Source organism: Chelonoidis abingdonii, chromosome 5 (assembly GCF_003597395.2).
Source record: "Chelonoidis abingdonii isolate Lonesome George chromosome 5, CheloAbing_2.0, whole genome shotgun sequence".
NCBI lineage: Eukaryota > Metazoa > Chordata > Testudines > Testudinidae > Chelonoidis > Chelonoidis abingdonii.
In genome coordinates this window covers 2959612-2972715 of record NC_133773.1, presented here as the reverse complement: position 1 = coordinate 2972715, position 13104 = coordinate 2959612, and the positions used below count along the sequence as shown (strand labels likewise).

At 50.6% G+C, this 13104-nt stretch overlaps 1 protein-coding gene across 1 annotated transcript in view; it reads right to left on the bottom strand.

Annotated features, from left to right (window-relative positions):
• Nucleotides 1–1269: 1269 nt before the first annotated feature.
• The window catches only part of HOPX (HOP homeobox), a 30627-nt gene continuing 18792 nt past the window's right edge, over nucleotides 1270–13104 (bottom strand). Inside the window, exon 3 of the mRNA XM_032784989.2 lies at nucleotides 1270–1928. Coding sequence (XP_032640880.1) covers nucleotides 1851–1928 — 78 coding nt within the window. The 3' untranslated portion in view covers nucleotides 1270–1850. The remainder of the gene's footprint in view (nucleotides 1929–13104) is intronic.

Below are 13104 nucleotides of genomic sequence, written 5' to 3'. Positions count from 1 at the left end.
CCTGGCTGCGAGTCTCTGCTCCAATCAGTCAGAGCAGGGTTTGAATCTGAGTGTCTCATGGCTGCTGGCTGTAATGGGAGGGGCCCCTTTCTGTTCTTTTCATGAGAAAGGGCTGAGCTTGGGGCCAATGCCAGGAACAGGTTCATGGCTGAGATGCCTGAGCAGAGACAGACCCGTCTGTCAAAAGCAATGGAAGTTAGGTGCCTGCACCCCACCTCCTTCCTCTGCAGTTCCGTCCTGGTTAGCTTAGGTGGCTCCTGCTTCGAGATTCCCTTTCTTAGACCCTAGCTCTTCCCATGCATTCTATGGGGAGCCTGGGCCCCTAACTCAGGGCTGGGAGTTCCAGGGGCTGGAGGAGTGCCCAGGCGTTAGGCTTTCAAACAGCACAATGTTAAAGCGCACCAGAAAGCCAGTCCTGCACTTGTGACCTGCCCCAAACCTGGCCTGTGACCTCCCTGGGAGGGTCACAACCCCCAGGCTGAGAACACTGCTTTAGCTTGACTAGTGACTCTCACCAGTACAGCGGGAACTGAGCTTTTGGATACCTTAATGATTCCCACCCCTTGGTTTGGTCTAAAGCAGTGGTTCTCAACCCAGCGTCCACGACCCCTTGGGGACCACAAGCCAGTTTCAGGGTGTCTGCCAAACGGAGCTGGCGTTAGACTGGCTGGTGCCCAGCGGGACTGGAGCCCTGAGCCTGAGCATCTGAGCTGGACTGTGGAGTTTTTATAACATGTTGTGGGGAGTGAAGGGGTTAGAAAGAAAAAGTTTGAGAACCTCTGGTAAATCAGAGTCGTCTCAGTAACCTGCATTGCCACACGTCATTGCCTGAGCTTGGAATTTGGAGGACAAATAATACACATCCAAAAGCTTTTTAAAAATACAACAGATGGGATAAAACCCCTCTGGACATGAGACTGCCCCAGGGTCTGCCACATGCGGAAGGCCTGCAAAATGGCCAGCAACCTTTTAAAGATAGTTATTGTGGAAGGGAAGAAAAGCCCTATGTTGTCATAGTGAATGCTTTGGATGGGCTGTGAGTGAAGTGGTGAGCATGTGCTAAGAGCACCCCAGGCTGACAAAAACAGGCTGAAGAATGTGAACATCTACTTCGGGTTGTTTGGCTTGGCATGCGGGTGGCAGGATGGTGGTCATTGGCCTGTGATATACAGGTCAGACTAGGTGAGCTGAGGGTGGGGGCTCGTCTGGCCTTGAACTGACTTTAGTGTGACCAGAACACAAATATTTTCAGTTTTAACAAAAAGTTATAATTTTATTAATACGTCAGAGAAATATTACTTTTCATTTAGTGACATTTATTAGACACACTTCAGATAAAATCAAGGGCTCTTGGCAGGATCTAGTAATTACAAATGTCCTCAGTTCTCTTCTGTGGTGACTTTCAGTGCTCTGTGTGTTGAGTTGAGGAAGCTCAGTTAATGACACATCTGGTTTTCTGTTCTGGGAACCGAGAGAATGTTAATGCTGGCACTGAGTGTGCATATAGGGATCAGAAGAAAAGGACATTTTTCATACTATCATTCTGCCCTTTCATAGTAGCTTTGCTCAGAGGTCCTTAACTGATTCTGCTCTGTGAAGCTGACGTTACATTTATATGCCATGTGAAACTCTAATCCACACAGGGTACAGCTGCTCTCCTCTTAGTCACTTGTAATATGTTACAAGAGCTGTATACAATTTTATATCATTATTTTTTTCTGGTTACGTACACTTTAAATAAAACACCATGTTAAATAGCAGGATGTTACTTTGTATCATAAAATCTATTGCTAGACGGAAAAGCAAAATCAATTGTTTTCAGTGCATAGAGAAAAAGCGAGTCATCTTCCTTAGTCTCTAACGGATCCACACTCTGAAGGGAGTCCTTCGGATTTTCTCCATTCTGCAAGGCGCTGCTTGAACCATTTCTAGACAACAGAGAATTGTACAAAGATGAATATTTTGAAGGAAATTAGAATGATGCACTTAACAACTTCTTTGCATTGCTATAAGTTCCTATTCCATTGCAATCACACATAAGGTAAAATTTTCGGAAGTGCCTATTTGATTTAGGAGCCTAAAGTCCCACCAAAAATCAACAGGAGTAAAGTCGCTAAGTCAGTTACGTACTTTTGACAGTGTTACCCATAGTCTTACGTTCTTGCTTTCTAAAGACTCTGTCAGTAGGATCTAGCTTTCCAATAGTCTTACATCACAACCAGATGAATCCGGGATGGGAAAAAGCATCAGAGAGAATGAGAGATGTGGCTGTCTTGTAGCAAGGGTCTGCTTTGATACCAGGTGTGCAGCAGTCATGTGCTCCCAGTTCATGTAGACATCAGAGAGAGGGGAAAGAAATGTGAGTCACTGGGCTGAATCTTTTACATATAGAATAGGTATGAAAGCTCCCTAGGGCAGGGACTATAGCCCTAATCCTGCATAGGCAAAGTACCTGCAGGCAGCTTTGTGCACGATGGGAGCTGATGTTTGCACATCTCCAAGTACACAAATAGGGCTTGGTTGGTGGTAGCGAGTGCAAGTGTATGTGCATATTGAAGGCTGTGATCACAGTGCACTTTAATAGAAGTGTGGAAATTATCTTCACTATAGGACTAAATTCTGTCTTTTTGCTGCAGATTTTGCAGGACAGATCATCTAAGTCACATTTTTAACACTGGCATTTTTGATTTTCTAATTCACAGAAGTAAGTATTGCCTAAATGGCCAGAATATGATTGGCACTGCATGAGTGGCAATGCTGGGAAACCTGGAGTAGTGAAACTACCCTTGTCCTCCAATCCAGTGGTGGGACCAACATATGCTTTAGATGACAAAGGTGGGAATCAAAGAGGAAACTATTTCAAAGTGCACGAGGAAGAAGCAGAATGGCTCTCTGTGGATATAGGTACAGTTTGGTTAAAAATTTAGATCCCTGTGGTGCAGGTAGGCTATTTTCTAGGTTCTGCACCTTTAAGAGTAAAGTGAACTCCCTAGCCTGTCTGGAGGGGTGTGCCCTGTGAGTTAGCCCAAGATGGCAGCTAGTATAGAGTGAGTCACACACACTGTGCTCTCCACAGGAGACTGCATATTGTTTTTTCTTTGCTTCTTGTTTCCTTTAATCTAAAAGAAGTCATCCCCAGTAGATGCCTACTATACAATGTTATAATGCCTCAGCTCTGCTGTATATCCTTAGTGCTTGCCTTTGCCACCTTTTAACACTTACATAATAAAATGTGTCCTGTCATCAATTCCATGTGCCTTCAATAAAAAGCCAGCAGCTGAAATAAGTCATCCATACGGACAGTCCAATGTTGCTCTTTGTCTGTGAATAAGCACAGCACTCCTATGCCTGTGATCTACTATTTTGCTGTTAGGAGTTATTTTTGGCGCTATTGTGGTCACTAGAAACTTTTCCTAACACTTATCATCATTAACAGGGATATTGGCCCAACTTCAGCCTGGTAACTATCTACTTAAACTTCTCCCTGTCAGTTCAATTAGATGGACTGTTTGACATGTCCTATCCTAAACAGTTGACCAGTTACCACTTTGCACTTCATCAGTAGTCTGTGTGGTATCTGATTAGTGACTGCAGGGCACTGCAGATGGAGAACACTGATATTCATAGTTTTAGACACAGTACATCTGCTATATAACTAAAACCTCAGTCTCGATTTATTACATAAACAACCCTTTTTTCAAACATCCTCAGCTCTATAGGAGTATTTCAGGTTCAGGAGCAGACAAGCTTGTCTAGGAAGGTCAAATTTTAATGTGCAGTAATTTTCATGAGAGAGACGTGGGTTCTATGCGCCCTTTGCCCTGTGTGATGTTTGATCATTACTTTGTAAAGAAAGAAGAAGTGAAACTTCAGAGCCACAGCACATCTCTAACAAACTAACACACAGCAGGGCCTCTGCCCATCATCTGATGTCACCCTGTAACCAGGGAAATAAGTCTTTTAAGGGGAGGCTCCAGTGAGGAGCACAGATTCTCTCTTGTAGCTTGTTTTAATCAGGAGATCAGCACGAAGAAGCTCATGTGTGACTGATTCCCACCCCGCAGCAGACCTGGAACCAGCAGCGCAGTGTGGTGTTAGACACAGAGACCTGCACTGCACCCCACTGAAGTACCGTATTACTTTCACTCACTCATGTCAGTTGCACTCTGGGTAAACTGAAGATGGAGAAGGGTGCTGTGAACAAAGGAATGAATATTACACCAGCGCCACTTATGCAGGCCAGGCCAGAGACTGTTCTCACTATGTTTACACCATTGTGACTCCATTGACTGCACTGGTACTTCTGAGTTATACAGTGTAAGAGCTGAACTGGACCCTTTCCATTCCACTTCCCCTGAGCTCAGAGACAGCCTGCAGCACATAGCTTTCTCTTTAGATGCAACTTTGGCAATTTTCAAAAATAAAACTATCATACGGAAATGGCCCAGTGGGTGCTTTGCTATCAGGGCCAGCTCCAAGTTTTTTGCCACCTCAAGCAAAAAATTTTTCCCATGCTCCCCGGCACCGCCCCAACTCCGCCCCTTCCCTACCCCATTCCAACCCCTTCCCCAAATCCCCGGCCGCCCCTCCTCCCCGGGCGCGCCACATTTCCCCTCCTACCACTCCCTCCCAGGTAAGCCTGAGAGGGAATATGGAGAAGCGGAGCAGCAGCGCACTCGGGGGAGGAGGCGGAGGTGAGCTGGGGGGGAACGGTTCCTCTGCCCTTCCCCACAGGGTTAATTCCTGCATCCCTCCCCACGCCCCCCACTGCCGTAGCTCACTTCTGCTCTGTCTGCTCCCCTGAGCACACCGCCGCCACGCCGCTTGTCCCCCCTCCCTCCCAGGCTTGCCGCAAAACAGCTGAGTAGGCGGCAGTGCAGCAGAGGTGAACTGAGGGGGAGGGTTACTTCCTGCAGCCCTCCCCGCGCCTGTTACTTCCTGCAGCTCACCTCTGCTCAGGGCTGGCTCCTGGCTTTTTGCACCCCAAGCCCCTTGGAAAGTGCCGCCCCAAGCATATGCTTGGAGTGCTGGTGCCTAGATCCAGCCCTGTTTGCTGTTCCACTCTCCTGGGTCTGCTCACTGTGCTTGGTCTTTGTGCTATCTGGGGCTCATCTGGCCCCCTTCACTGTACTGGCCTCCCAAGACCTTAAGAAGAGGAGTAACAATCATAGTCTCACTTTTCAGCCTGTAGGAGAACTAATGTAGTATGACTGGGTGTCTCTGGGTGTGGGTTTGAGTGAAACACTTCCTGGGGGAAGCTAACAGCTGACGATTGTCTTTCATTGTGTAAGTGGCTAAGTCTGCAGTCACTCTTCTCTCTGGTGGGTGTTAGTCTCACGTGGGCCTACCTGCGGGGGATGATCTGTTTCCTGGCCTCATGCGCTTGCCTCCTACAGTGCCTGTGCTCCAGTAGGCTGTAGCTGTGGTGCAGAGCAGAACACCAGGACTAGGTGTTCTTTGCGTTGTGTGTATGAGTATGGACTGGAACGTTCTCAGGGCTGGGGGCGTCAGCCCTAGACAGAATGAGCTGCATCAGTTCAGCCTTGAGCTGGCCACGAAGGCATGGATCACCTCGGGCAGGTCTGTGCCCAACAGCACGGAGCACCAGCTTCTGGCCAGCCACGGAGGGAAGAGAGTATAGTGGGGTGTCCTGGCTGTATGGGCATCCAAGTGCGTGGAACAGGCCAAGAGTACTGCTTGGCCCTGGCCTGATCTAAGAAGGTGAGGGCAGGGCCCCAAGGTGGTGAGGAATGGAAAGGAGGTAGCAAGCTCTTCAGATGGGGGACTTTTTCACTGATCTGATCTGAATGTGGGAGAGCTGGTGTCTCCTCACGCAGCCTGGAGAAGAGTATGGCAGCTGTCTTGGGAAGTAGTAAGGCCCTGTTCTCCCCCTGCCCCTATATATGCACAGATCTTCTCCAGAGAAGAATGAAAACAAACACATTTGTAACACCCAGGGGAGGAGGATGAGGTACTCAGCCCATGCTGAGCATGTTAATAGGTTACATCCAGAGCATCGGCCTGAGCTGTATGCATGCCCTTGTGTCTCTGGGTATTGGAATGAACTCAGGCTGCAGCATGCCTGGGGGAAGCTCTTGGCTCTGCTGACTGCCCTGACCAGTGCTGGCTCCGCAGTGCGCAGGAGCTGTGCTGGCTGGTGCAGAGTTAGCCTGTCTGCCCTGCTCAGGCCTGGGAGCTAGCTCTGGTCCCAAAGAGGGGAAGATCGTACTGGAACCAACCACAGGCCTCTGATCTCGGGTCAAGGCTGGAGGCTGTGGTGGGCCATGTCATACTGCTAATGGTGTGACGTTCTGGGGGAGGAAACGTCTCTCTGACCTCAGCAAGGAAGCTCCAGCCATGCCCATTGCCAACCAAATGCTTCCAGGGAAGGTGTAAAGTGCAACTAGCCACCTGAGCAATGCAATTCCCGAGAGAGGGAATGGTTCCTGACCCTGGCTATCCCTGTAATGGCAGCCCTGTTCTTCTTGCTGGCCTTCTTTGCCTTGCAGCTTTCTAGCTCAGGCTACTCCCACAGGCTAATGAAATGCTGCATCGAAATGTATTCCCATGGCTCCTTTTAATCCAGTTGCTTTTTTAATGTCCCTGGTGCCCTTTCATCCTGGTACTAACAGTAGGCAGGAAGCAAGCTTTCCAGCTGCTGCGTGTGGCTGGCTAAAGAGCAACACATCAAGGGGCCTTTAAGGTCCAGCCCTGCACTGGGGGGCAGCACTGAGCTACGTGGCACCAGCTTGTGCCATGGGGAGGCTATGCTTAGGAATCATAATACGTCCTCCCTGCCTGCGTGCTGGGGAACTGTGTGCGCTGCACCGTCCCTCAGGAGAATGCCACATGCCCTTCCCGGTGCACCCAGCTAGCCTATGCTGGCCAGGGGGTGGTCCCTGACTCCATCTCCTCCCTGCCCTCTGTAGGGGTGCTTGGGAGCACAAGCAGGAGGGATGGTTGGAGGCTTTTTTGTGTGTTCTCTCCCACCAGCACCTGCTCAGTTTGGCCTTAATCCATATAATAAGACGCCAGGATTGTCTCTCCCTGTGTCACACAGAAGCCTCGAATAGCTGAGCCAGTGAGAAGCGATGGGAGCAGCTACAAGCATGGCTGAGAGCTTTTTGTTCAGCATATCACCAGGTTCAGTCAGTCCTGGGATTTGCGGCCTGCTGCTGTGCAGTCTGTAAGTTCTGACGTTATGCATGACACTTGGGCGCCAGCACGACCTTTCCGCTACGCACTAACTTTCCAGTGGTGAGCTCCAGACCGTTGCATGAGCCAGGCCTCGCACCCAAACACACCTGGCTCAGAAGTAGGAGAGGCGGAATAAAGCAGTCATGCCACAAGTAAGTGTGTGTCTGTGTGAGTCTGTCCAAGCAGTTCCCCAAGAAAAATCCATGGCCTGGAGTTTCTCAGCCGTGAGTGAGCTGTGTGTGTGGACGATCCTCCAAAGACTGTGTGCATGCGCAGCACCCCACGGACAGTCTGGCCCACCTCTCAGGCCTGACCTTGCATCTTGCAGCCAGTCTGGCAGCTCCTGCCTCCTACTGAAGGAGCTTCCAGGATTTCTTTGACCCCTCTTAGTCCACAGAGAATTCTGCTGATGCTACTGATCTGATCGAAAGGGACGGGAATGAGGACACAGAGAGTTAAAGGGGCTGAGGGTGGGGTGGCAAAAGGAGAGAACAGCCAGCGGGAAAGGGGCCGTTGTCAAGATGCTGTAAGTGGCCTGGCCAGCATTGTAAGAGCAGAGACAGCCAGGGCTGCTGCTGGGAGCCCAGCAATAGAGGAGCCATGGGGAGTGCAGCCCGGAGGGGAAGTGACAGCTAGAGCCAGCCAGCGGGAAAGAAACATGCTTGAAAGGAAGAGAGAGAGAGAGAGATGAAAAGGTTCAGGCCGGGCAGGCTGGTGGGAAGGGATGGAGCCCTGGGGTAGCAAGGGCAGGTGCTGGCGAAGTTCTGGGGAGCAAATTGAGGCTATGGGAGAGAGTAGGGGAGCACTTACAGGGATATGGGGGCGGGATGGGAGCAGGCTCATGGGTGTGTGTTGAGCATAGGGTGTATGGAGCTGTGGCGTGGGGTGAGGAGTGGTGGGGTGGGAGTCGGGTGGGAGATGGACAGCATAGTTATGGGGCAGAGCGGTGAGATTATGGGGCTGTGCTCTGGACAGCAGGGTGTTGGCAGTGTGATGCAGCTGTAGGAAGGTGTGTTGTGAGATGAGGAGGTATGGGGTGGGTTGTGGAGTGGGTTGGGGCTGTAGGGTTATGGGGCAAGGAGGGCGTTATGGGGTGGAGTGGGTCGGAGCTGTAGGTTATGGGTGACGAGTGGAGTTATGGGGTGGGTCGAGGCTGTAGGGTTATGGGTAAAGGATGGAGTTATGGGGTGGGTTGTGGAGTAGGTCAGGGCTGTAGGGTTAGGGGGCAAAGGGTGGAATTATGGGGTGGGTTGTGGAGTGGGTCGGGGTTGTAGGGTTATGGGGCAAGGAGGGACTTATGGGGTGGAGTGGGTCAGAGCTGTAGGTTATGGGGCAAGGAGTGGAGTTATGGGGTGGGTCGGAGTTGTAGAGTCATGGGGCGAGGAGGGAATTATGGCGTGGAGAGTGGAAAGGGTCAGGGTTGTAGGGTTACAGGGCAAGGAGTGGAGTTATGGGGTGGGGTGTGGAGTGGGTCGGGGCTGTAGGTTATGGGGTGAGGAGTGGAGTTATGGGGCGGATTTGGGACTGGGTCAGGGCTGTAGGGTTATGAGGCAAGGAGTGCGTTATGGGATGGAGTGGGTTGAAACTGTAGTTATGGGGTGAAGAGTGGAGTTTTGGGGTGGGTCGGGGCTGTAGGGTTATGGGGCGAGGAGGGAGTTATGGATGGGGTGTGGAGTGGATTGGGGCTGTAGGGTTACGGGGTGAGGAGTGGAGTTATGATGTGGGTTGAGAAGTGGGTCAGGGCTGTAGTTTATAGGGCGAAGAGGGGTTATGGATGGGGTGTGGAGTGGATTGGGGCTGTAGGTTATTGGGCGAGGAGTGGAGTTATGGGGTGGGGTGTGGAATGGGTCAGGGCTGTAGGGTTATGGGGCAAAGGTTGGAGTTATAGGGTGGGGTGTGGAATGAGTCGGGGCTGTAGGGTTATGGGGCGAAGGTTGGAGTTATAGGGTGGGTTGAGGCTGTAGGTTATGGGGCGAGGAGTGGAGTTATAGGGTGGGTTGTGGAATGGGTCGAGGCTGTAGGGTTTTTAGGCAAGGACTGGTGTTATGGGGTGGGTTGTAGAATGGTTTGGGGCTGTAGGGTTATGGGGAAAGGAGTGGAGTTATGGGGCAAATTGCAGAGTGGGTCGGGGCTGCAGGTTATGGAGTGAGGAGTGGAGTTATGGGATGGGTTGTGAAGTGGATCAGGGCCGTAGGGTTACAGGGCAAAGAGGGAGTTATGGGGTGGGTTGTAGAGTGGGTCAGGGCTGTAGGGTTATGCGGTGAAGAGGGTGTTATGGGGTGGGGTGTGGTTATGGGGCAAGGAATGGAGTGAAGGGGTGGGTTGTGGAGTGGGTCGGGGATGTAGCATTATGGAGCAGGGAGGGAGTTATGGGGTGCGGTGCAGAGTGAGTCAGGGATGTAGAGTTACAGGGCGAGGAGTGGCGTTATGGGGTGGGTTGTGGAGTGGATCGGGGCTGTTGGGTTACGGGGTGAGGAGTGGAGTTATGGGGTGGGTTGTGGATTGGGTTGGGGATGCAGGTTATGGGGCAAGGAGTCTAGTTATGGGGTGGGTTTTGGGGTGGGTCGGGTCTGTAGGGTTACGGGGCGAGGAATGGAGTTATGGGGCAGGTTGTGGGGTGGGTCGGTGCTGTAGGGTTATGGGGTGAGTTGGTGCTGTAGGGTTACAGGGCGAGGAATGCAGTTATGGAGTGGGTTGTGGGGTGGGTCGGTGCTCTAGGGTTATGGGGTGAGGAATGGAGTTATGGGGCATGTTGTGGGGTGGGTCGGGGCTGTAGGGTTGTGGGGCAAGGAATGGAGTTATGGGGTGGGTTGTGGGGTGGGTAACCCTTACAGCCCCGCCCACCCCACAAAACCTGCCCATAAACTTCACTCCTCGCCCCACCCACAACCTGCCCCATACTACACTCTCGCCCGTAACACCTACAGCATCGACCACCCACAACCCGCCCATAACTCCACTCTTCGCCCCAACCCTACAGCCCCGACCCACCCCACACGCGGCCATAGACGCCACCCCCTCTCTGAATTCGACGTGTTGTAGCTGAGGTGGCTGTGATTAGAATCTGAGCTATGGTTCGACAGATATTTGTTTAGTTTTATATTTTTGGTTTGTTGTTATTTTTTTTTTGTTTAGGGTTATCTGATTATGGGTTTTTTTTGTTCGATGTGTTTTGGTTTTTTTTTGTTTTTTTTTATTTTTTTTTTTTATTTTTTTTATAGCTCTGTTTTTGGTTGTTTTTTTTGGTGTGTTTTCTTTTGTGTGGAGTTTTGTGAATGCGCTTGTGAGATATTGGATTTTTTCGATTGTAGAAAGATGCTTGCATGGTATTGTTTGTTTTGTGGTGCGTTAGTGGTTTATTATATATGTTTTATTGACTATGATGACAGTGGATAGTTTTTGTATGTTTGTTTATTATTATTGTTCTGATTGGCGGTGATGGATAGCAACTTTGTTAGGGATTATTTTTTTATTGTAGTGGTGTTTGATCTTTTTTTTGTTTTGTTTTTTGGCAGTCATCTAGCTGTTGTTTTTTCCCTCTATTTCTTTTCCCAGCAGTTTCTCAGCACTTCTTTGTGCACGCGTTCCCTTGGTGCTGTTGTATCTTGTGCTTCTCAAGATTGACAGTGAGGTTTGGTCATGGATAGGGGGACAGGATCCTAGCTGGCCTTTTGTATACAAATCCGGTATTGAGTCAGAGAGCTTTGTGGGTATGTGCCCTTTGGCTGTCGGCTATGACTGTGTGCCAGGGCAGGAGGTCAGTCGATCCCTATGTCCTTTCTCTTCTAGTCCGGTTCATGGATTTTTCTTTGGAAGGGCTGGGAGGAACATCAGGGATTTGGTGTGGTTGCGATGATTTATTTTTCTTTTGTTTTTTTGTCTTTTCTTTTTTTTTGAGTTTGTTATTTCAGAGTGTTGTATTTAGTGTGAATGTTTATTCTTCTCTAGGCACATTGTTCTGGAACGCATTTGAGTGTCCCAATGATTCTTTGTTTAGAGCGATAGTTCATTTTGGGTAGCTGGTCGATGGGTGTTAATCGTATATCGGCCAGTTTGGGATCTGGTGCTAGGAGATTTGGGTGACGGAGGGTGTGATCCCACGGGGGATTGTGGGTCAAGTCTTTGGCGAGGGTTCGTGGTTGGGCTGAGTGATCTATGACCTGCTGTGGAGTGGCGGTGACCAGTCGTGGAGGATCATGGCGTCTTGGATGTGTGTGGAGCCATGAAGGTGATAGAACTGGGCCAGTGTTAAGGTCGTGTGTCATACTTGTGAGATTCCAGCCATTGAGACATTGGGCCCCTAGGTCTACCGCTAGGTTATGTCTGTCATTTTTTTCTTATTTTTTTGTGATTATGCATTGGGTGGGGTGAGGCCATTGCTTTGGGTTGAGTCTTGGTATGTGGTCGCGTGCGCTCTCCCCGTAGCGCTGGGGCAGAAGGGTTTTTTATGTTTTTTTTGTTTTTTTGGCAGCTTATTTTCCTTGCCTGGAGGCATTTTATGTTGGTTGTAGAACCGAGCGGCTTGGACTTGCCGCAGTCTTTTTTGCGTTGATTGTGCAGTGGTCCTCGGCCTCCCCTTTTCTTTTCCTCCCCAGCTAAACCTCTTAGCTATTCCGCCCCTTTAATTAATGGACAGCCTGTGGGGGGATTCCCTAGCATTGAAGGCGTCTGTGGAGGTGCGGGGGGGTTTTAGTCGTGGTTGTTATGGGGGCAGAATGATGTGAATTGGGGGCTGTCGAAATGTATAACTGGGAGGAAGTGAAGCCCAAATGTAGTTTGGTGTAGTGAGTGGGTTTTTTTGGGGGGGTGTCGGTTGCGGTGTGCTCCTCTCAATGAATTCTGGGGTATGTTATGGAGTCAGTGGGAGTGTCTTGTTTTTTTCCTGGCTCGCTCCCCGTAACCCTCTCAGCACCGACCCACCTCCACAAACTTCTGCTCCCATAAGCTCATCTCCTTCGCCTCCTTAACCTTTACGCCCCGATCCCACCTCACATCCCTTGTGTTTTCCCACTAACTCTTACTTTTTCTTCGCCCTCCGTATTCCTTACACCCGACCTGCCCCACATACGTCTCGCCTCCCCAAACGTCCACTCCTCGCCCCGTTATCCTCACATCCGCCCACCCCACAATGCCGCCCCATAATCCGTCACCTCTCCCCTGTAGACTCCTAAACAGGCCTCGCCCCCGCATCAACCCGCCCCATTTAACTCCAATCCTTCTGTCCAGTTTTTATAATCTCCTATCAGCCCGACCCACCCCCCATATCAATCCCCTGCCCCTAGCAACCTATACTCTATCCTCCCCGCTAGCCCTACAGCACCGACCCATCCACATATTCTCTGCCATACATCTCCCACTTCCTCGGCCCCTGTTAACTTTCTTCTGCTAGACTCCAACACTAATACCCAAAACCCACCCCTTAAAAACCCACCCCATAAACTACACTCCGTTCCCCAAACCTGCAACCCCCAACCCAATCCACCACCACCCACCCATATACTCAATTTCTTGGCCGTAACCCTACAGCCCGCACCCACCCCTATGTCACCTTGCCCCATTAACCTCCACCCTCGCCCCGTAAAACCCACAGCCTCTCCTTTCGACCTCTGACTCTTCACCCACCTGCCCCATTTCCTCGCCCAAAACCCTACAGCCCCGAACCCCACCCACAACACGCCCCCCAACTCTACTCCTACGCCCTCGAGTTAACCCTACTAGCTCCGATTCCCCAGCCCCACAACATGCCCTCTATAACTTACAGTCCTTCCCCCTTCTAACCCTACACCCCAACCATCCCACCATCTCCCCATTAACTCCATTCCCCCCGAACCCTACTGCCCCGACCTCCACGCCTACATAATCCCACCCCATAATCCATACTCCTCGCCCGGCATCCCTTCACCCCCA